This window comes from Sipha flava, unplaced genomic scaffold (genome assembly GCF_003268045.1).
Source record: "Sipha flava isolate LNK unplaced genomic scaffold, YSA_version1 35a_pilon_pilon, whole genome shotgun sequence".
NCBI lineage: Eukaryota > Metazoa > Arthropoda > Insecta > Hemiptera > Aphididae > Sipha > Sipha flava.
Window position 1 is genome coordinate 706989 of NW_020273058.1, and position 23914 is coordinate 730902.

The 23914-nt window shown below is 24.9% G+C and overlaps 1 protein-coding gene across 7 annotated transcripts in view; it reads right to left on the reverse strand.

Moving 5' to 3' along the window:
- LOC112687740 (basement membrane-specific heparan sulfate proteoglycan core protein) overlaps window positions 1-23384 on the reverse strand; it is a 166588-nt gene extending 143204 nt beyond the window's left edge. For 6 of the 7 annotated variants that reach the window (XM_025560629.1, XM_025560634.1, XM_025560630.1 and 3 more), the window contains exons 1-2: window positions 23070-23384; window positions 12700-12956 (exon numbers count right to left, since the gene is read on the reverse strand). In XM_025560629.1, coding sequence (XP_025416414.1) covers window positions 12700-12792 — 93 coding nt within the window. In that variant the 5' untranslated portion in view covers window positions 12793-12956; window positions 23070-23384. The remainder of the gene's footprint in view (window positions 1-12699; window positions 12957-23069) is intronic. The other variant, XM_025560633.1, reaches the window with a different exon arrangement.
- Window positions 23385-23914: the final 530 nt, after the last annotated feature.

A 23914-nucleotide genomic window follows, 5' to 3' on the forward strand; every position in this document is an offset into this window, starting at 1 on the left:
TTTCTTTGCCATTCATATTTTTACATACAATAATATTGATCATTCAATTTTATGCTTGAGATACTTAAAAAATAAGGATATAAAACCATTTTTTATTCAAATTAGAAACATATATAACAGTATAAATAAATATTAGATAATTAACTACTTAATATATATTATAAACTATGTAGAAGCCGAATCTCAAATTGTAAAGAACAAATATTTCTAGAATTACAATATTTTTTACGGGCATCCAACAAAGAATAAATTAATTTGCTTTAATCAATATATTCATTATAATAAAATTTATTAATATGATAACCACCACCTACCGCATTTCTAGACTTATAAGAATTATAGCGATCCTCAAAAAATCTTAATATGATAAAACCAACTCAAAATCAACTTTAATGAAAAATGTGTTTTATAGTTAGGAACGGCTATGATCAGTATGCATTTATGTTTTTTTTTTAATCCTTGGCAGAATAGAGATTATTCGGTTCAGTGGGATTGAAAAAAAATCCCTTTCGAGGTCTTCTAAATACTATGGCACGATGTTGTGTCAGATGTCTAACCATTTCATCTGGACAAGATCTCAATGATAAGATTGTAGGTATAAATATTATAAGAAATAAAAGAATTGAAATTAATTCCAATCCACTGCTGACGAACGTTATAATCCCAATACTCGAAACATGGCCACTATACATAAAATACAGTAGTGGTAGATTCGTATTACGTTTGGACTGAGAGGATATGAATAAGAATATGGAAATAAAGAGCCTTAACAAAATAACCTAATCAGTCTTCTTAAAAATAAATAAATAATGGACCATTGTTCACTTTATATCTGCACCGTTGAATCCATACCAATGTTTGGGAAAATTGAAAATAAGCCGAGATTGTCGAAAAAAAAAACATTGAAAATACTTGTGTTTATTTGAACTATCGGGAATTAATGACTCAACGTCAACTACCTGTTTTGTATTTACCTGTTTTTGTGCATGAAATATTACTTTATAGAATATTTTTCAAAATGTTCGAATACAACATACACGGTTTCACAGACTTTTCGGCGTTATAAAGAGGTTTTAAGTTTTAAATTCAATACAAGATTATTAAACAAAAAAATAAATGATATTAAAGAATTTCAAACCATAATAATTATAATGATAATAATTATACTATTATAATTACTAGAATCATTCAAGTCGATATTTAAAATACCAGAACATTATAAAATATATTACGTAAAACAGACTTTATAAGAATTTCACCTTATGTTACAGGACACAAAAAACTCTTTCAAGTATATCATAGATAGTGTATTCTGTTTTATGTATTCTACACATATAATACAAAAAATATTGTGGAGGATCGTATTAGGAATTTAAATCATCACAAATGTTTGCAAATAATACTTCCTAAAATCATTTTACATTTAATTATTAAACAAGTGTATATATATATATTATAATGTATAAAAAAAATTCGCATCATCTAATTAAAATAAAATACATACAATAAAATGGATAGATTATTTGAAAAAATCATTTCGTATCAATATGGTAAACCAGAAAACAATAAAAATGTCGTAGTTTAGTAAAATAAAATATATTCCGTATAAATTAACTGACTGATAGCTACTTTTCAGAAATGTATAAAAAAAGCTTTTGATTGAATGTAAAAACACGGTTTTAGATTAACAATACTATACATTATAATGTTAATAATTTATATAGAGGTGGGTATGGTACTACAGATAAAACTAAATTGTACAGTTTAAAGAAATGTTAACTTTATATTAGTGACGACATTGTTGAAAAAAATTCAAGATAAAATGGCAAATGAATCAAATTATCAAACCATATAAACGTATTCAAAAATATATTGCTACTCTGTTTTAATTAAAGAGATTTTTCGAGACAATCGTCAAACTTTTTACACGTGACTAAATGAAATATATATACTTTGGCTATGTTACAGAATTGAATTGACTACATAGTCCCTTGATAAAGAAAGCATATCTTTATTTATATACTTGGATATAAATGCCTTGCTCTTTAGATACATATGGATAAATTAGATTGAACATTCGATGATCTTAAGCCACTGATGTATAAGCTACTAATATATAAGTAATTTTAACCTATTCTTTACGGAATTTGTACAACTGAATAAACTAAAGCGTGAAAATCAAAGGCATTAATAATTAAAAATTAAATAAATTATTCGTCATACTATACAAGTTGTACATTTTAAAATTTTACCAACCTTCATTCTAATCATTCACAACGAAAAAATTTAAGTATAAAATTCGTTTGGAAAAAACCATCAATTCAATACATTATATTATTATAATGAATATTATATTATTACAATTATTGTATAATATATATGTATATATAAGCAATCATGCACAATATATATGTAAATATTAACTTCGGTAGTTAGAGTTGTTAAGTTAATTGCATTACTTTATAGTGACCATCGAAATATACCAAGGTAGATTAAGATATAAAAACCTATTAAAGTTTATTGATTAACATTTATTTGTATTTACTAGCGAGTAGTTGTATTAATAGATGGAAAATAATCGTAGAATCTGATCAACATACGATAATATGTATACAACGAATTAAAACGTAACATAAAGTATTAATTATAGATTTGAAATCAGATAAAAAATACAATAAAATAAAGATTCAAATTAACAAATAAAAGTAATAAGGATAAAATGAAAACGTAAGCTGAAAATAATTAAATAATGTCTCAAATAAAAAAAAAAACATACGTAAAAGAGAAATATCATGTACTTCTATAATTATTTTAGATGTTAAAGGATCGAAAAAATGATTTGGTTTTACAATAAATGTTTTCTTTAACTGCTGTTGTATTTGAAATCGTAAATAAGCATTACATTTTTTTTAAGTAGTATATATTGTAATATTTCACAAATCTAATGCATACTAAGAATACTTTCGGGATGTTTACGGAGATAAAATCATTATAGCATTTTATAATGATAGAACTTATAATATTTCTTTACTGAAAAATAACTTAATGAATTTGATTTGATAAAATATTTAAAATAGTTGTTATATTTACCGGTCTATTACCAGCAAATATTCTGAATACTTACAACCGAATTAATCGACACCTATTTATGTATCTTTATTCATAAATTTACTGTTGAATATTTTTTTATATTTACCGCAGAAGTTTAAATAATTTATTACAAATAAAATAATCCACTATTTAAATAAGTAATGCTGTACAAAAAAATATATCAAAACTATTTAAAATGAGAAATTGATAAGTACAATAAATTGCTTAAGGTCCTCAAATATACACTAACATTCATATTACACTACAATGATAATATCTTAAACACAATAGGTGATTATCTAAATTATATGCTTTAATATAACTATTTTATTTACACCGAAAGCAATTTGTATTAGATATTATATAAATACATAATACGATATGCGTTTACATTTATGTTGTTTTAAAGAATATAACAGTTTGACATCAGAGAATTAAAATAAACAAGAAAATTATGCTTTTAAATATTATATTTATATATCGAATTCAACAATTTATAATTTGACGGTAATATTAGTTTCTAATGAAAATTAATTTAATTTTTATTTAAAAAAAATATATTGATTTATATTTTATAACAATAATTAAATGATCTTTATTATTATCATTTAATAATGATTTATTATTATTTAGTCACAATCATTGACAGGTAGGTTTTTTAAATTTCTACAATTTCATCAATGCGTAGACAGTAGTTGTAAACGCATGCTTGATTAGGTGAGTAGATGTATATATTTTTAGGATGGATAAATCCTGAATAAGCAACCAACATACCGGTTTGGATTTGGACTAAACTTGGTTCATTTATCAATCCTTATATGGTTAAGAAATTATTCGGTAAACGAATTTTTGACGGCAACGATCGAAAATTACCCATTAAAAATTAAACGACTCTTTTAAAATATTATTCTACGTCTAAGTGTTATATTACAATCAGAACAGTAAGAACATCAAATACCGATTGGTACACTTTAAAAAACATTGTCAATAAGACGGTATAACTCTCTCTCTTTCTCTCTCTCTCTCTCTCTCTCTACTGTAATCTGAGCGACCAAACTTCAACTTAAATTTGAATATAATTCAGGTGTACAAGTGTTTTCGTTCAAACACTGCGGTGAAAACAAAAACGGACATCCGAGAAGAGTGGAAAACTTAAATTTATATAATTGAACAATTATTATTAAGTCGGGATTTTAGCGAAACATAATATTATGCCGGTAGATATATATTATGCCATCGTATAATGATGGGTTCGGTTTTTTTTTTCCTACCCCCCTCCATACCCATTATCGTACGCCCCATATTATTGTATCTACGGGCGTGAATTAACGAACGTAATAATAATTATTGGTTTATCGGCCAGTATATATCGTGTATGCTTAACGTGATTCCGCCTTATGATTACTGTATTAAAATGTTTCAGATATCATCTACAAACAATATCGTGCACGAATGAAGCGTCCGACTCATTATCCGTAAAGCGGTTTTATACATTTACGTACACGTTTTACCGTGTTGAAATCATATAAAAATCAAATCATACGTGTACTGTATATTTAACGCACCTACTACTATATGCGAGAGATTTATTCACTCCGCTAACGTTCGATTTAAACTCACGAATGTCAGTGTTAAAGTCATCCGTAATTTATGGGTTGGCAAGTGATTCCTACTCATACGATTTTAGGCTTTTTTTTTTTTTATACAATTCTTAAAATATTTCAACAAAACCTTTTGGACCTGATAATCTTTTTTTTTTTTTAGAATAATAAAACTTCTGTTAAATAAACCTATATTTTATTTGTTCAATGCTGCTTTAATAAACAGTATGTAAGAATATTTTTATTATTTCTTATTTCAATAAATTTATTTTGCAATTAAATCGTTATTTACATTTTAGAATAATAGAAGTTCAATTTTACTTTATTTTATTTTATAATTACATAAAATTGAACAAATGTATAGATAATTTCAATTTTATCGTAAAAATATGATTTCACAAAAAATATACAACTAATTCATATTATTATGCTATAAAAGTATTACAAAGGTCTTAAAAAGTACTTAATACATTAAATATTAAACAGCTCCAAATTAATTTCGAAAAAATTAAAAAAACCAAATATATTTATTGTTTATTGAAGTAAACTTAAAGAATATATTTCCAATACTATTACAATATACTTGCTTTGTTCATCACTATTTAGTATATTATTTAAAGTATTAATGAATTAATGATATCCGTCAAATAATCTGTTTGATTATATGTACGTTATAAGTATTAAGTGAGCACTTATTTTATCAATGATCAAGTTGTTTTATCTCGAACTAATTTCAATTTAAATTCATGAACTATTATTATTACCTATTATTTACCTATGACAATGTATGTAAATACTCTCTAAAATTTGAGTAATAGTTAAAAAGATTACCAAAAAGTAAATCATGATGGTATATTCGTATTCGATTCCGGCTACAAGTGAATCCAGTTATTTATTTTTATTTTTAATTTTATGTACTTCAATGATAATACAATGTACATGCATGTACATATAGATTATATAAAAATGTTATTACATTATTTTTCTACCATAATTTCGGGCAAAGGTTAACTGTGATGTATAATAAAGTAAACTAATTATTTTTAAACATTTCAAGCAGCATAATCTTAATTTAAGTAACAAAAGTCTACACAGCATTGTAACTTTAAGGACCAAACCAAACTAAAACTTTTAACGGAAGTCTGTCGAAATTAAACTGAAACTATAGTCAACCGTTTTTTACGGATGGACAGATGATTTAATTCTATTTGAAAAGTGGGATGGAACAACAACCTAACGGTGCAAGCAAAATAATTCTTTTTTTAAATTTTTGACCGTATTCCATCACAAAAACATTCAAGAACGAACTCGAGTATCGTTTACAAGAATATGCATAGATTTGATAAAACAATAATTTTAATATCTTATTAAAATTAAAATTATACTAAATCCATATAGAAATATTAACAATTATGATGGTATATTTACGCATCTAAGCCCCTAAAAGAAAAACATATAACAATTCTTAAATTGTATATTAAATAATTATACGTTAAGGTAGTGACAAATTTACAAAAAAAAAAAAAAAAATACGAAGGTACAAAAGTATAACTTAACAGGTTATACTTCTCAAATCATTTTAATAAGGAACGATATTTGTGTACATTAAGAAATAACATGTACCTTTAAAACGTTCATTTATCATAAAAAAAAATTAGATTTTCATTTTATTTATCACCATTTACCATGAAATGTTTTCTGAATTTAAATTATATGGCCATAAATGATTTTTATTATAACAATACAATAATACATTTTAAGCAAAATTATATTACTTCAGACCACAAGGACATGAATCTCAAGTGCTCTGAATAATCCGTACACATTATTCCACTTAACAATTTATTGCTCTCAAACTCACATCAATTTATCAATCACTTATGTGGTTGACAATATGGAACCTTATTCAACGAAAGTAATAATTATTTGAAATATTGTATTATGCATAACTGTAAATCAAGGATAAGGCTAGACATTACTAAAAACTGGTAGTTCAAAAGAGTGTAGAATATTTCAGTAAAACATTCATTCCTATGGACCTATCTCACGCTTGTCTATCATAAAAAAATTTAAATTTTCCTTTTTTTTTGTTGACTGTTAGGAAATATTCAACGCATTTCATAACTTTACTATGAATGTTTTACGCCCTACCTTATTGCTAAGTATTGAGATATCTTCCCTCTACATTTTATTGATATGTGGGAAATTGGAAAACATACATACAAAAGAATACATCAATTTATGAGAATACCAACATAAAGGACTTGAAGTTCAAACTTTGGAAAATGAAATAACATTCTACAATTATATTAAAATACAGCGGCACCTACACACTATATTCAAGTTTGACTTAAGTCACGCTAATTTTTAGGGTGGATTGGGACATGGGATCTTGTGGTTTAGAACACTGATAATTGAATTTGATTGTATAACATACCAGTACGAGTACTCAAGAAGTAATAACTTATTAAACTTAATACGTACCTAATTAATGATTAATAAAGGTATATATGGTGGGGTGGTTTATAAGAAAATATTTAAGTTCTACTAATTCAAAAATCTGTGGGAGCGTGTATATGCAATATTACACTAGATATATACTCTACAAGCTATAAATTACAAAAAATTATTTATAATTTAAAAATAGAAAACAAATAATTGATTAACAACCCGATATGGTCTCTGATATGTGAAAATAATGTACTTCAACCATGTTCCAAAAATCGGTAGGTGATCTTTATATATTTATAAATCAGCTCATAATACCGGTATCATTCAAGTTTTTGGGATAGAGGCGTTAACAAGATTACTAAGATTGGTAAATAAACGCATTTCGTGCCCAAATAGGGGAGTAATAATACATAACCTTCAATCAAATTAATCATCTTGATATTGTATATCTGTATTTTTTACTTCTAGTTTATTCAATATGTAGATGTAATAACATACGATATTGTATAATTGTTACAAGACGTAGAATTAAAATACTAAATATCCTTTAGAAATCATAGGTAACGAAGATTAGTGATAAAAAGTTTCTGACCTACAATTAAATAAATATTAAGGACTTCTTCTTCTTCTTCGGTAAACTCGGCTACTAGGGCCATTCTGACATACATGGTAAAACATTAAGGACTAATATCCTTTAAAAATAAAAAAAAATTTAAGAGACTCAAATGTAAATAAAAATGCATTATGATAAAATTTGTTTGAGTAAAATTATTTAGTAGGAGTACAGAGGAGTATAATTAAATTATTAGCTTCTAATATTATTATATATTTATGCAACGATAAATCAATTGTATTTTAATTAGTATAATTTTTAATGACAACAATCATTTTTTAATGTTCCAAAATTGACATTTTGTTTAGAACGAATATATAACCCTTATTATTGATAAAATTGAATATTTATACGAAATTTCAAACGTAATATTTTAAAGTACGGATTGTGATTACTTCAAAACTTAAATAATTTTAAACGTTAAAGAAATTATAATCAAATATATAATCAAAAATAAAGTGTATCATTTTAAAGTTATAAATTAATAACGTAATTAATATTCTAAAATTATGATCTATTTTAAATAATTTATATTAATAACTACCTTACCAACTACAATTATTTACATATTTATATATTATTTCTTTATTTCACTTTAGTTATAGTTTTTATAATAATGATCAAATTGAACGATCAATAATTTCCTATAGTATTGAAGTCCAAGGTTTAAATTTTATATTCTAAAAAATATAAAATCTAATAGTACACAGTTTTAATATTGTACTTTAATAGTTGTGATAGTTTTAAATCACACGTGAAACATGTAATTTATGTACAGTAATTTAAGGTAATACTGATTACGTAACATACCATTTGCATTTACCAATATTGAACAGAGAAATCCACCATTGTCTCACCGGAGGGCCCGATATCAATAGATTTCTTATAAGAATCTAACCCTGAATAAAGTAATATTATTCTACCAAGCACTCATAAAGAGCTGATTATTTAAAAATATAAAATGTCAAGTACATATTTATTTATTTAATGAACTATTATGCACACAGCAAAAATAATAAATATTTTGCACTTTCAAAACCAGTAATATTTATATACTCAATAATTTCAACGCAGATTATGCTTGAGCTAACTTTAACCTAAATCGTATCAATTATTATAACACATATATTTTCAAACAGCCTCCCTGGAATTCAAGTCGAGTTGTGTTGCTCATTGTAATTATACAAATGATTTTCCTTCAACTAATCGCTCACGGGAAGTGACTGGTGGGTGTGTAATAAGTGAAACGTTAAAAAAATTCGATTATGTAGGTACTAGGATCCTAGGACAGATGTTAAATAATCGTTTTACTTATAAATATTAGAAAGTAATGATAAACCATTCGGACGAAAGGTGAAAAAATATACATATTGAATATTTTATAACTAAACAATAGTAATAACTAAAATGTCTTGTATAATAAAATCATTTAATACTCTTTCGTTTGAATTATCTCATCCCACATATGATATAAAATTTGATTTTGTTAAATATATTATAAGATTAAAATCGTAGCTTAAGTATTACATAAATTAATTTGTACTACATCTGTTGATATTAAAATCAAAAAACTATGAAGTTTAGTGTAAAGAAATAAAATAAACCAACATAAAAATGTTTGATTGCAGTTAATGTTACCTACTTACCTACTATGACTTGAATAAAATTACATAGAAAATTATAGAGAAAAAAAATGATAAATCTGAATATTCCACTTTGTAGTTATATCGTTGATCATAAAATAATTTATAATTAACGTTTATAATTTATAAATTCATAAACTCAAATAACATGTTAAATTATCAAATACCAAACTAGTTATTTTTTCTAAAATAAAGAATAATATAAAATAAAAAATTGCGCTCTTAAGAAAATGTACAAATAATTATAAGAAAAACTCCAAAGAAAATCGAAATTAACTTTTATTAATTATATAACGTATCGAATTTTATTAATAATGTAAATATCCAACGTATAAGACGATGCGCAAACGTTTTACAGCAGCTTTCATTAATTTATACACTACCTACAATTATATTACTGTTGTATACTACTGACTCAATTATACAGCAAAAATAATATAAAAAATACAAGTATCAAAAAACTCAAACTATATTGACAAGGTCAGTATCTAGTCAATATGTATAGAAAATATACTATTCAAATTACTCAAGTTGCGAATGAAACTTTCAATGAGTCAACCAGAAATCTCAATGGGTTGTAAAAAAAATAAACGTTTAAATACTTTATTTTTTCTTTACCAGACTTATACGTATTGCTTTATTATTTAAAACAAGAACTAGGAAAGAGAAAAGTTTTTATATTTTTCTAACCAATTATATTGAATGGTAATAAAGAAATAAATTTAACCCGAAAATTAAAACAATTGTAGTTCATATATTAATGATTTTTTTTTAATTTTAATATGTATATATATATATAAACAGTTTGAAAATAAAAACTAATATTTTGATAAATATAGGAAAAAATAAGTATAAAAAATGTTCCATCACATAATTCTATATCCGTACTCATCAATTATTACAAATGTATGTATAAGTTAATTTTCGAAGTTATTATAACATATGATAAATTTATTTTGTCTTTTAATTTTAGCTTTTATTTTAGTTTCTTCAGTGATGATTTATAATTAAATTAACCTCATTAAATCCAAGCGCTTTAAAAAAATTTTGGTTATGTTTTAAAAAAATTCAAATACAAGAAAAATATTGGTAAAAAATAAAAAAATCCATAAAAACATTCTCATCTGTACAATTTTAACCTACCCAACGTATTTTTTCAAATACTGATTAAAAAGTGTGCTGAAATCTTATAATATAATATTTTAACTTGTTTGTATAATACATTTATAAAATAATGAGTGAATTACTTAAAAAAAAATAACATTTTTACTATACAATTTAATAAAATAAAAATATTAAACTTAATAAATATGTAATGTATTTTATACTTAAATCAAATTTAAATGCACTTAATACTCTTCATTATTTATATTGGTTTTATAATTTATTAGATATACCTACGGTATAATGTATAGTTTGTGCGCTTCTGATTCTACGTAATAATACAAAATAACGTTCGTTAGGTATTTCTTAAATAACCAGTTTCCTTGTTATACAAAATAACCTTAACAAATTATTTTGTCTCACTAGCCTAAGGTGTTTTAAATAGAGATTTGTTGCTGTATTAGTTAATAGTTATAACGAAAAAAACAGTAACGGGTTTATTTATACAACTAAGAATAATTTATCAGAAATTTGAAAACTATATTCGTAACATATTGGAACAAAAACAATTTGTAATATTACAAAAATAAAGTGAACAACTCATTTTTATAAATAAATATAATAAACAAGATAGGTCATTTTACAGGGGGTAAATATTTATATACAACCACCATTTCCTTATTTTAAGTGAGTCTTTTATGTACATAATTATTATTTGATGGGTATAAAAAAAAGCCTACAAGCAACGCCTGTTCATTCTTAATTAAACTACCATTAGGTGTATAAATGATAATGTTTTGCAATATAATGTCTACTTGAATATCTGTACCGCATATCAATATCAAAAATCAGAAATAAATAATGCGTACATTTCAACCAAATTCTTCGATTATGAACCCATACTTACCAGTTCATCGTAATAAACAGAATAGAGAGGGGAAAAGCGTTTTAAAAAGATTATATTCATTAATCTAAGAATTATTAAATATCGTGTTCAATGATAGATTAGCTTCAAGATCTCACATTTTACTGGAACCAATCGAATGCACTTGAAAATATGGCAGATTTAAGTGAAACGATTTAAAAATATTACGAATGCTAAGAATACAACACGAGCAAGAATCATGCACACGGACGTCAAAAATATGATATCATAGAAATATATTCAATTGTACACAAGATAGACCGAGATTTAGCTTTAATCAATAACATAGGTACATGAAAATCAAACAAAAATATTAGTATAAACAAAAGTTGGTAAACAATCCATAAATATTTTATCAAATTAACAATAAGTTTATTATTGCTATATTTGTTAAAAATATGTGTATATTTTAATTTGTACTTAAGTATTTTATGCTAATAACAAAATAAAGTGAATACTTAATTCCATTTAATAATTATACATTTTGTTTTCATAGTAAACCATTTCTCTCATATTTAATAAGCTAAATAATTACAAGTTACATTTGTAGTCTTATTCTATATATCCCATATAGTATTTTGCTACATTTTATTTTATTTTTGGCACCTCGAATTCTAGTATTTTCATGAATAAAATTAGATAAATTTGTGATTATAATTAAAATTGAAATTTAAGTAATTTTAATGATAGTAATCTTCCCAAACAATTTTCATAGCTTCATAAAATATACTGCTACTCAAAATCCTAATATAATGTTACTCTAAACTGCTTCTCTTTGTATTAACAAACAACAATGAATTTATTGCCAAAAGAAAAAATACGACCAAGCCAGGTGATACATATAATACACCCCTAAAGAGTAACAATCCAACATCTTGCCAAAGAATTCAAACGATACTAACAAAGAACTATGGATTCCATAACATGTTTCCATGAGACTTATCTACTATGAGAGAAAAAAAACAAATTATTGCTGAAAATAAATCGCAAAAAAAAAACTTTTGTCTCTTTGTCTACAAGAAAATCGAAAAGCACACGATGAATTCACTTAAAGTATTTTCAACTATAAAAATCACAAAATAATTATTACATTAAACGATACCTATGAATAAAACTATACCTTAGACATCATAAAAACAAATGCCGTTTTTATAAAAGTAATGTAGTAAATAATTGTTATGTTTAAAGAACAAACGTTCGTTATAATAATATAAGATATAGGACAGCAATCGGCTATGATTGTTAAAAACATAAGTAAAATATATTTCTTACCTGTAATACAGACGTCGCTGTGCAAAGTGCAGTAACGAACACCACCAGACTGATGGATAACCATATCCGGTTTCTATGCAGTAAATACACCATAGCACAATTGTTATGGACTTAAAATCCTAAAATTTCTGCTGATGTCACACGAATGCTCTCAAAATCTGCTTAAGTGACGAACGCAGAGGGTTATAAACCTAAAGCCTCCAGATACTCCCAGATTCAAATTTCCATTGTTAAATACGATCCTGGGCGGCGATTAACTACGAACAAAAAAGATAATTACTTAATTAACTTATGTTTACAAATTTATTATTATAATGTCTTTTAAAACAACAAACAAATTTAATTACTGGAAAATTAAAATAGTTAAACAAATACTACAAACTTAAATTTTATAATAAAATACAGAACGAGTTCAATATCAACCCAAGTGCACTATAATTAAAATAACTAATTATAACCAGAGATGATCAAGATACTGGTAAACAAAAACCTAGATACATCAATTTTTATCTCTGGATACCAGATACAAGATAAATTTAATTTTTTTGAAAATATACTACATATATTTTTGTACCTTTAGATACCTATAAGATTTAATATAACAAATACTAAATACTATATTTTAGATAAAGTATACAATATTGAAAATAAATTGTATACAGTGTAAAAATCCCGAAACTATAGTTCCATGTACACCTAAAAAATTGGAATTTAATTTATACTTATGTTAATAATTTGAATATCTTAATTTGTAAATAAAGATTTTATACTTTGATTCCTATATTATAATATTGACTAGTATACATTGACACTATTGAATCCTGATTCCATAAAGCAATCATAATTTAAATTTAAAACTTTTATGAATTAACTATATAATTATTAATATGGTATTATGTTAAGTTATTAATTGATCCAAGGTCGTATTTTTTTTAGGGGGCAAAGGGGAAATTCGTCCCCTTCATAGCTCGTATTTTTTACACCAATTTATTTAAAAAAAAATTATTTTTGGTAAAGATCATAAATTATAATGATTCCATATCTGAGGTTTATTCTTATTTTTGCTTATTTTACACACAGTATGTTAAAAATATTTATATTAAGTACATAAATATTTAATTTAATTTGGTACTTATATTTATTATTTACTTATTTATTTACGCGAATAAGCATCAAAAGCTTTAGATAATCAACTGTAAATTATTTTAAGTTTGCATAGAATAAAAAAATAGTTTTGCCCCCTCCTCCCAATATCTCAAATCATATATACCCTTAAATTGATCTGTATTTTAACAAAGAAAATAAAAATTTACTACACAGAAAAATGTATCAAAGTATAAATATATTTAAAATGCTGCCTATCACTGACTTTAAATCGAAAATTGCATAAATCACATTCATATTAATACAATATTATTCAGTAATAAATATTTAAAAAAATAAAACCATACACATAAGTAATTTTTTTTCAGTATGATAAGTTTGTCTCAATAACATGAGTATATATATATATATATATATATTAATATATAAACGTATAATAAATTGGAATAAAGTATATCCTAGAAGTCCTTTCAAATATAATTTAATTTGAAACTATGTTGATAATACGATCTTCCCTCCTTCCATCTTCAAATTCGGACTAGTACGATTCTGTAATGGTCAAATTCAAATTATATTTGAAAAAAATTATATATTATACAAATTATATATTCATTTCATTTGAAATATAAATATAAAATGCGCTGGTAATATACAATACTATAAATCGAATAAATCGAATAAATTAAAAATAATTATTAAAGCATACAATTATTTTTGTTATTCTCATTAATAAATTTGAATGGAAAAATTATAAACAATTTTAAAAATACAGATTTAAAATCACGTTTCAATAATAGGTCTTACTAAGCCTAATATTTTTTAAATTATTGATATTTTTAATAAATAATATGATTAAATTATTCTAAATACTCACTATTAACCATTAAAAATACTAAAGTTACAATTTTATAGAGAAACATTGGCAATTTACAAATATTATATCTCTTAAATAAAGTTATCCTTTAGTCCACTCTCAAACTACATTTTTGAAAAAACTTTTTTCACAAATTTCAAAATTGTTTTTCGGAACAAAAATAATAATTTCTGGCTGCTCGTCTAATAAAGCATTATCTTTTTTAAAAAAAACATTTATAGCAAACATTTTTTTGCGAAAATTATGAATATTTTAAAATGAATATTAAATGCATTAATTCATTTCCGATGTATTGAGAGTTGATATACTCATTAACTACCTAAATTCATTCGAAGATAGGTTAAAACTGAGGTTATCATTATAAGTAAATATTAATACTAATAACGATTTAAAACGTCTAATTATAAATAATAATAATTAAGATATTAGCTTATGCTTGAAACTATAAACAAATTAAATTAATATATTATATTATATTTGAAAAAAAAAAAGAATAAATCGAACATACTTTAGTACTTCTAATAACGATTATGTACATTAAATATGATTGTACACAATAACTCAATCTTTGAAATCATTTGTATATATATTTAAAAACAAATAGCTATGGACTCAATATAAATAGATATAATCATTTATATAATAAATGAAATCAGTAGGTTATTTTTAAAAATAAAACTAACCACCTCGAAAAAAAAATAATAAATAAAATAATAATAATATAATTGATTCTTCTAGTACCACGCATATGATTTAATTCACCTTTCAATGTGGGTATTAAAATATTTACGTACTAATACACAAAGCATATGGTTATCATTTGAGTATTTGGAATAAAATACTTATGGTTAGTTATAAATTATGTAATTTACTAATAATATTATAATATTAATACTCATATTTTCATACAATTATTTTAGAAACAAGTGAAAATACCAAAAAAAAGGCCAAATATTTCGTATCTTAAGCGCCAACGTGGAGTGTAAGATTTAAATATACATTTAATATTTAATCTATTTACCAGTTTAGTGTATACACAACTCTACTGAAGTCTAATTATTGTTATGCATAGTAAATAGTTATCATGTGTTTGTCAAACTCATTGTGAACGCGTTCCCATACGCATTAAAAGATTACATAATGACGAAATATCAGTTAAGTAAATTCTATAGTAGGTAAATTATAATTATCTTTAACTTAAAAGTTTAATTTCGGAGGATTGCTATCAAATTCATTTTAAGGTTTTCTATTTTTATGTGTCTAATAGATTTTTACAATTAAAAAGATAGCTTTTGTTTTTGAATGAAAAATTAAGCATTCTAGGTATGATTATATTTAAATATACTTCATTAAATTACTTTTTTTTTATTGTCTCAAATAAATTAATATAACTATAATATGATAACAAAAATATATAGACAATAAGTAATGACATCACAATTTTTACTTTAAAACTTTTCACTTGAAGTGTCAAATTGCCTCAACTGTAAATGGAACTATATTATAATCAATTATCTGCTAACGACCCGTCAGTTCACAATTATAATCTCAGTTATTTGACTCTTATTTCATGTAATATATTAAATATTCACACTTCTAATAATTTACATAAATATGTTTAATCGCAAACACAATTATATATTAGTAACGACGCAGATCATTTTTATTGTTACTTTTCAACTTGTTGGTATAATTACGTTGAAATAAGCAATTAATTGTAGTACAAATATTAAAATTTAAAACATTTATATTCCCTTTGACATTTAGTACTCTTATTGAAAAAACATTGACATAAAAATAATCAGCAAAACTATAATGGAATCGGTAATAATAAATTGACACTTTTATGCTGAACCCGATTGTTTTGTTTAATTCTATTGACTCTACAAAAAAAAAAAAAAAAAACCCTTAATAATTAATTTGTTTCCTGCCAGAACCGTAAACCAGCACATTCCATTTGCTTAATACGTATAGACAAAATGTATATTTTGCGGTTTTTTAAGTTTTTTTTTTCGTAAGTGTGTGAAATGTATGTAGTCGAATTTTACCTTTAGAGCAGAAAATTTTGTTCCGGGAAATATTGTTACGTGGTTTTATCAATACACAACCAGGGACCACAACAATAAACCAAAATTATTAAAATAACATGCGAACGTTTTAAAAAAAAATAAGACCGCACATGCGACTTCTATGTCTGATAAAGAACTATAAAAGTGTGATACCCTTTTGGTTTAATTTTATTTTCGACACTTTATACGGCTTCGAAGTGCCTCCCGCGCTTCCCCTTATCGTCATTCTCGACAGCCTATTTAACAAAAATATAATATTTAAGTTAATCGAATTACCTTGTACAAGAACAACTAGAATTTTACGTGAATATAAAACGTAGTTTGAACCACAGTTGTTGAGTAAATGTGTACAATTGTATGAAATAAAATATGATAAATTTGGAGCAAATTGTAACAATACTGCGATATGTACAAGAAGTGGATGGGCAGACATAGTTTCGACACTTGAATATTTTTATAGAATTTACTACATTAAACAGTTTTACTTTTGAGAACAATTAATTTATAACATAAAGGATAGAAAAAAATATCTTCTACATTAATTTACCAACAAAGTTCACACACAAAATTATGCTAAAATGAACAAATCACGTTTATGTTCAAAATACCGAACCGTTTGTTTTATTGTGGATACGGAAAAAACAATCAAAATAAACCTGTATGATAAATACATAGATAAAATGTATTGTTTTGTTAGTTAGCATTTCTCTTTATACACACACGTATCACATTTATATATATTTATATACACATATAAATATAAAAATATGTATTCATGTTGTAATAATACTAGTGTTCAGGGTGATTTTTCAAACGTAAGAATCATAAGACCTAGAATAACTGTGTAAACTAATCGTGTGTCTTACGTTTCAAAAAAAAAAGCACGCCAAAATAAATAATACTAAATAATACTATATTCTACACAAAACGTGAATATTATAATGTTATGTACGGTCATGTACGTAAATAGAAAAATAATTAATTTATTACCATCGTGACCAATAAAAACGAATGATATACTTATATGACCGCGTCATATCGATAGTACACAAAATCTATAAAAATGTATACTTGAAAAATAAAAAAATTTGAAAACAATACACTGTTTTTGTTAAAATTGCTTACTTCAAAATTCTAAGAGTATATCATCAAACATATTATCTAAGACTGATAAAAAATTAAAAGTTATCGATGATTATATTCATATAGTTATCATGAAGGAGAAATAGTTTATCAAAAAAAAAAAACAAGCAAGGTTTATTGAATTCAGTATTTAGCAGAAGATATATACATGACCTTATTTCCTCGAATAATTCAATAAACATTTTTATTTGAGGACTTGAACGGATTATATTAGTATAAATATGGATCTCTTCCATTAATTCACTACCACTACAATTTTTGGTTTCCGTTAATTCACTACCGCTCAGTAAATGTTCTATTGCTCTAAAAACTGTATCTTATCTAATCTAAATAAAATTAAACTCATAGTATAATGGTTAATGAATATTAACCTGAAGCAGAAGATATTTGGTTTTGATCTCTTATCATAACGAGAAATTTTCGCATTTTTTTTTTTCGAAAAATCGGAACATTAATTTTAAAAAATTTAGGACTTCGCTCGTTTACGCCTGCCACTACGTGGCACTTTTCAGGGGGATGGGGTTTCGTACTAAGGGGAATTATAGTCTAAGCCTAACCTAGTTTTTGTACAACCCTTGATACTGTTGCAAACGGGATTATGCTTTGTATGTGAACCTAAAACCTCACTCCGCGAGTAAATTACATATCTAGACCACAAATACTAGGTAATATCACATATTAGTTCATTAGTGCAATATAATTATTGGCGCGATTTTATAAACAGCAAACGACAAATTCAACTGTCATACATTTTCCATCACCACCACTGACAACTGAGTCATTCTCCGTAACATGTTAACATACCTATACCGATGTGTATTCAATATTCACCAATGTCTTATTCACATATAATATATGTTTACTAGTATCCAATAATTATAGGTTTATGATACCTATAATTGTTAGTTTTAAGCCATTACACAGTTTGGTGTTTTAGCGTTAACATATAATTGAATATATATATATATATATATATATATATATATATATATATATATATGCACACAACAAAATAAAGAAGAATATTAGTTTAGATGAAAAAAATAGATATTTCAACGTTTTCGTAAATAAATATACATAAATTTGATTTTTAATAAATTTAAATTCAAGTAATATTGCATAAAAAAAAATAGTTCTCTAAGGTACAATCATATATAGAGCCAAAGTCTTGACGAATAAAATTCACAAGCAAAAAAATACAATGTTTATGATTATTAGGTTTTATTATTATTTATATTATTAGGTTCCTATTATTTTTGTTTACCTAGTTTATTTTAATGATAATTTTTGCTGTTGTAACATAGTAATTTTTAATTCAATATATACGACCATCATAGTATAACACATATTACATACAATTAGATATATAATGTATTATACATCGTTTTTAAATACGTATATCAACATTTAAACTTCTACCTATTAAATAAAATTATATTATTTAGTATTATTAAATAGTTAATTAAAAATTTACTGTAATTGAGAAATTAAAACAAATTTGGAAACCAAACAAAAAACCTTACTAAACTTTTTTTTTAATGTGTTAAATTGGAATTATAGATTTTAAAATTATTATCTTTGTCGAACAATTAATTTTTAAACAATCAAGTAGTTTAGCATATTTCATACAACACCAAATGTATAGAAAAAATGTTTAAACATTTTTAGTAAGTAAAAAAGACATATTTATATAAATTAAATTGCATTATGAATGAATATTAAACCACATTAAGTGAATATAAAATAAACTTAAAAATATTCATTAATATCTAAATACTTTGACTAATATTAGGTATAATTTTAGTAATATTATTATTGCTTTATTTTTTATATATAATTAAAGCGATGTTAAGAAGTTTACTTTTTTTTTTTTTTTAAATAGTAAATTGTACTCAAAATTTACTAGACATTGTCACTTTTTATACTTTTTATACTAATTATATAGGAGGAAAACATCGATCTATGTTTATAATCACTAAATTCCTACAAATGTATTCTTAATATATTATGTACAACACAAATTTAAACCATATAAAGAAAAAATATCTTTATTAACAAAATATATTAAAGAATACTTATAATAATTTAAATAAATTCTACAAAAAATTTTAAGTTTTATAATTTTTTTTTCTCAAATTAAATGTATCATTTGACAAACAGTTCAACTATTGAAATTGCGTGATGAAAAAATTGAATATTATTATGTTTATAAGTTAATACATAAAATAATTGTTTCGTTTTAAAACTTTTTAGGCATGTACCATAAAAAATATTCAACTATGAATTCATTTTTAAAAGTTAAAAATGTTTAACTGAATATAAAATTAATTTTTGTTGATAAATTTGAGAGGTTATGAATCATTAAGAATTTTTTTCTTTATTTGAAAATTAGTAACAAAAAAATATGAATTTTCGTCCAAATCCTGATTTATTTTATCATAGACTTGGGTAAAATAACTTAAAAAAAAGTTTTATTAAATTAATGTATGATTAAACATAATAATTAATAAACAGTTCATTTGCTGTAGTTTAATAATTTATGAATGTATTTCTTCTATAGAATACACGAAAAACTAGTTATTAGCATAATGGAAATACAAATAATATCAAATATTGTTAACCATATACACATGCTTCAACTAGTTTATAAATTATGAATAAAATATTTACGCCAGTAAAATAAATAACATAAATTACCTATATATAATTGCATAAATAGATAATATAAGTATAAATCGTCTGTAAATAAACATTAAATGATTATAACATTAAACAATATTTTCCATACTTTTTTCTTGATATCGATGCAAATTTTTATATAGTTAAACTTTTATTGTTTATTTTCTGCGGCAGATTTAACATAATGAAACAACTTCAGTAATTTAAAATTAAAATTGTAAAATGTAAAAATAGATACATAAATCTTTGCCAATTCTTTTTTTTATAATACAAGTACCATGCCCAGATTAAATGTTAATATAAACGTTAATAGTATTTGCATGGTTTCAAGATGTCCGGTTTTAACCATATACGATTATTATTCAAAACTACTATAAAATTTATAGAAATTCTAAAAAGTTACCTTAAATTTAAATATAAGAATTAAAATATAGTTTTACTTCATACAATCGATTACGAAAAACAATTTAAAAATTAAAGATAAAAAATTAACAGTTTTACCATTCATGAAGTAAAAATATAATTATATTATTTATATAATTTTTAACATATTTCCTCTGTGCAGAAAAACTATTAAAATGATAAAATGTAATAATAATAATATTAATAATATTTTATTATATTTTATAATTATAAAAAAAATAAAATAAAAAATTAAAATAAAATACGCATTCTATTTACAAAATATATGACGGTTTGGAACAGCAATATAGCATATAGTTTAATAATTAATTGTAATTTATCAACATTATTAATTAATGCAACATACATTTATGGTAAAATTGTAAAATTGTAAAACCAATTAAATTTAAATAAATTTAATTTTTTTATTAACAACTAAATTGTTTTTATAATTATTATAATTTTTAAAATCAGGATTGAAATAACATTTGAATCAAAACAATTTTAAAAATAATTTATCGTATGGTTAATAAACTTACTAAAAAAATTAAAAATAAGGAAATCAATTAATATTTTTGGCTAGGTGGAAAATGTCTTCAAAATACATTAATTAAAACAATATGTTACCTACTTTGTAAAAATTAATTTGTGCCTTTTTATTTTTTTTATAAATAATTTTACTATCTAAAAATAAAAATAAATTAAGGATTTTATCAACAATCATTAGTGATAATATGGAAAATAATAAATTTAAAATAATTAAATTGTAAAGAAAATTAAATTCTGTAATAAAATATACAACAAAATATTAAAATCAAATTATTTATACACAAATAAACGCTTAAGACGTGTAAAATTTTTCTTGTTAGTCAATTTAGCTTGTCAACTTATCAAAAAGATTAAAAAGTATGAACTACAATGTGTTATTCAAGCTTTGCATACGTTTTTCAAACATGTTGAACATCAAATAGCATAAAAAGTATTTTATGATATCTATACAAGTAGTACATTCTCGACACACGGTACATTGATTTCAAATCCATCATTAATGCTTCAATGTTAATAGTATTTTACCAAAAACATGCTCAACAATTTAACTTATCCACCATTATTCACGATCAAAGCTATTCGCCCGCGTGAAATAAAACATGACCCGTGTCTGAACGTATTTATAATACGTCTGCCGACTATGTATCATCACGTCGTTAGATAATCGTAAACATGTTTTCGAATGATTCAACTTTGATTTAAATTTTCAAATTTATGTTATTTATACATGATGATGAATCCAATTATTCGAATTTCAAACCGAACCAATAAAATATGTAACACTTTATGCTCGGTGTGGTTCAAAATTCAGAAAACTACAAGTAAAACGATCGGTTTAACGAATTTTATTCCGGTTCAAAATTCGAACTAAAAAAAAAAAACATATTCCAAAAATTGATTTTAATAAACTCTAAGTACTCAATAATAATAACATGTTTGTACTATTTTTGATGTTAACTGCTCAAACCACACCTTTTGCCCTCTTTACACATCACAGTAGTGTTATACCGATCGTCCAATATTATGCTGATGTAATATTGATTCGTATAAAAAAAACGTCAACGCTCGAATTCGAGTGCTATGCAACGTAATTATTTATTTTTTAAAACGTTCAAATCTACATTTCGACTTGTCAGGATAACATATGTCAAAAAAAAATTTTAACATAACACGATAAGTCTTACAACATAAATCTATACTTCGCTCAGGTAATGTAATATTATGCACATGCGTTTAACACGGTGCAATAATTATCTGATCTCGTGTAAAAAAAAAAGTTTTCTTAAATGTTTCCGCGTGTACATACCTACCACCAACATATCATAACATGTACATGTTATGCCTAATATTACGTTTTGGAAACTAACTCGTGGTTATAAGCATGTACTCACATTGTTTATGTTACCTATACACACGTGCATACGTGTACGCATACATACACTGGCACACACACGTGTGTATTATTTTAGTGAACAACATGAATACTAATAATAAAAATAATAAAAATAAATAATAATAATAATAATAATAATAATATATTATGATATTACAAGATCGGTGCGAAATCGTCGATAAACATCACGCGTTACACGCCGCGTGTGGGTACGTCGATAATGTCGAACGTAATCACGAAATATCACGAGAGACAATACGTTATATTATATGCTAATTATTGCGAGAGAAAAAAAAACAAACACACACATACACACACACAAACATACACACACACATACACGAACACACACGGCACACACTCTCGTTTCGGTAGGCAAACACGCGCGCGTGTACACACACGTCTCGGAACGGCAGAAGTTCGGTCCGTCCGTAACGGTCCGTGTTCGTGGGGCCAACTGCCGGCGGCTCAGCATGTGACTGCACACCAAACCGTCGTCGTCGTCGGCGGCGGCGGTTGCTGTACCGGTAGGGCACCCGCACGCGCGCGCGCGCAACCGCGTACGTGAGATTTTTCTTCTTACCGTTTCACGAGACCACCCCCACCCCCACGAAACCGTCGGTAGCGAGACGCACCGTAACGTTGCGACGTATCGTAAATGTGTATTGTGTACACATTTATTGTAATGATAACAACTTTAGTTCACGAGGTAAAATCGAGAAAACAAAAAAATAACGTGGAAAAAATTACCGTTTGCGAGCGTACTTCTAGCACTTTCCTGTTCTTCAGTGTACACCTTTAACGCAAGGATTGTGTACGACCTTGGTCCTTTGCGGTCGTCAAGGAAATCATTAGATTTTATTGTATTCGTACGTATAACGACACGCGTTCGTTTCGCCGCAAGTACTCTAATTTTTTTCTCCTCCTCCCCGTCCATTTCACCGTCGTGGTTTCGAGACCACAGCGGGTAGGCGCGCCACACGTCGAGAAAAATTCGCGCAG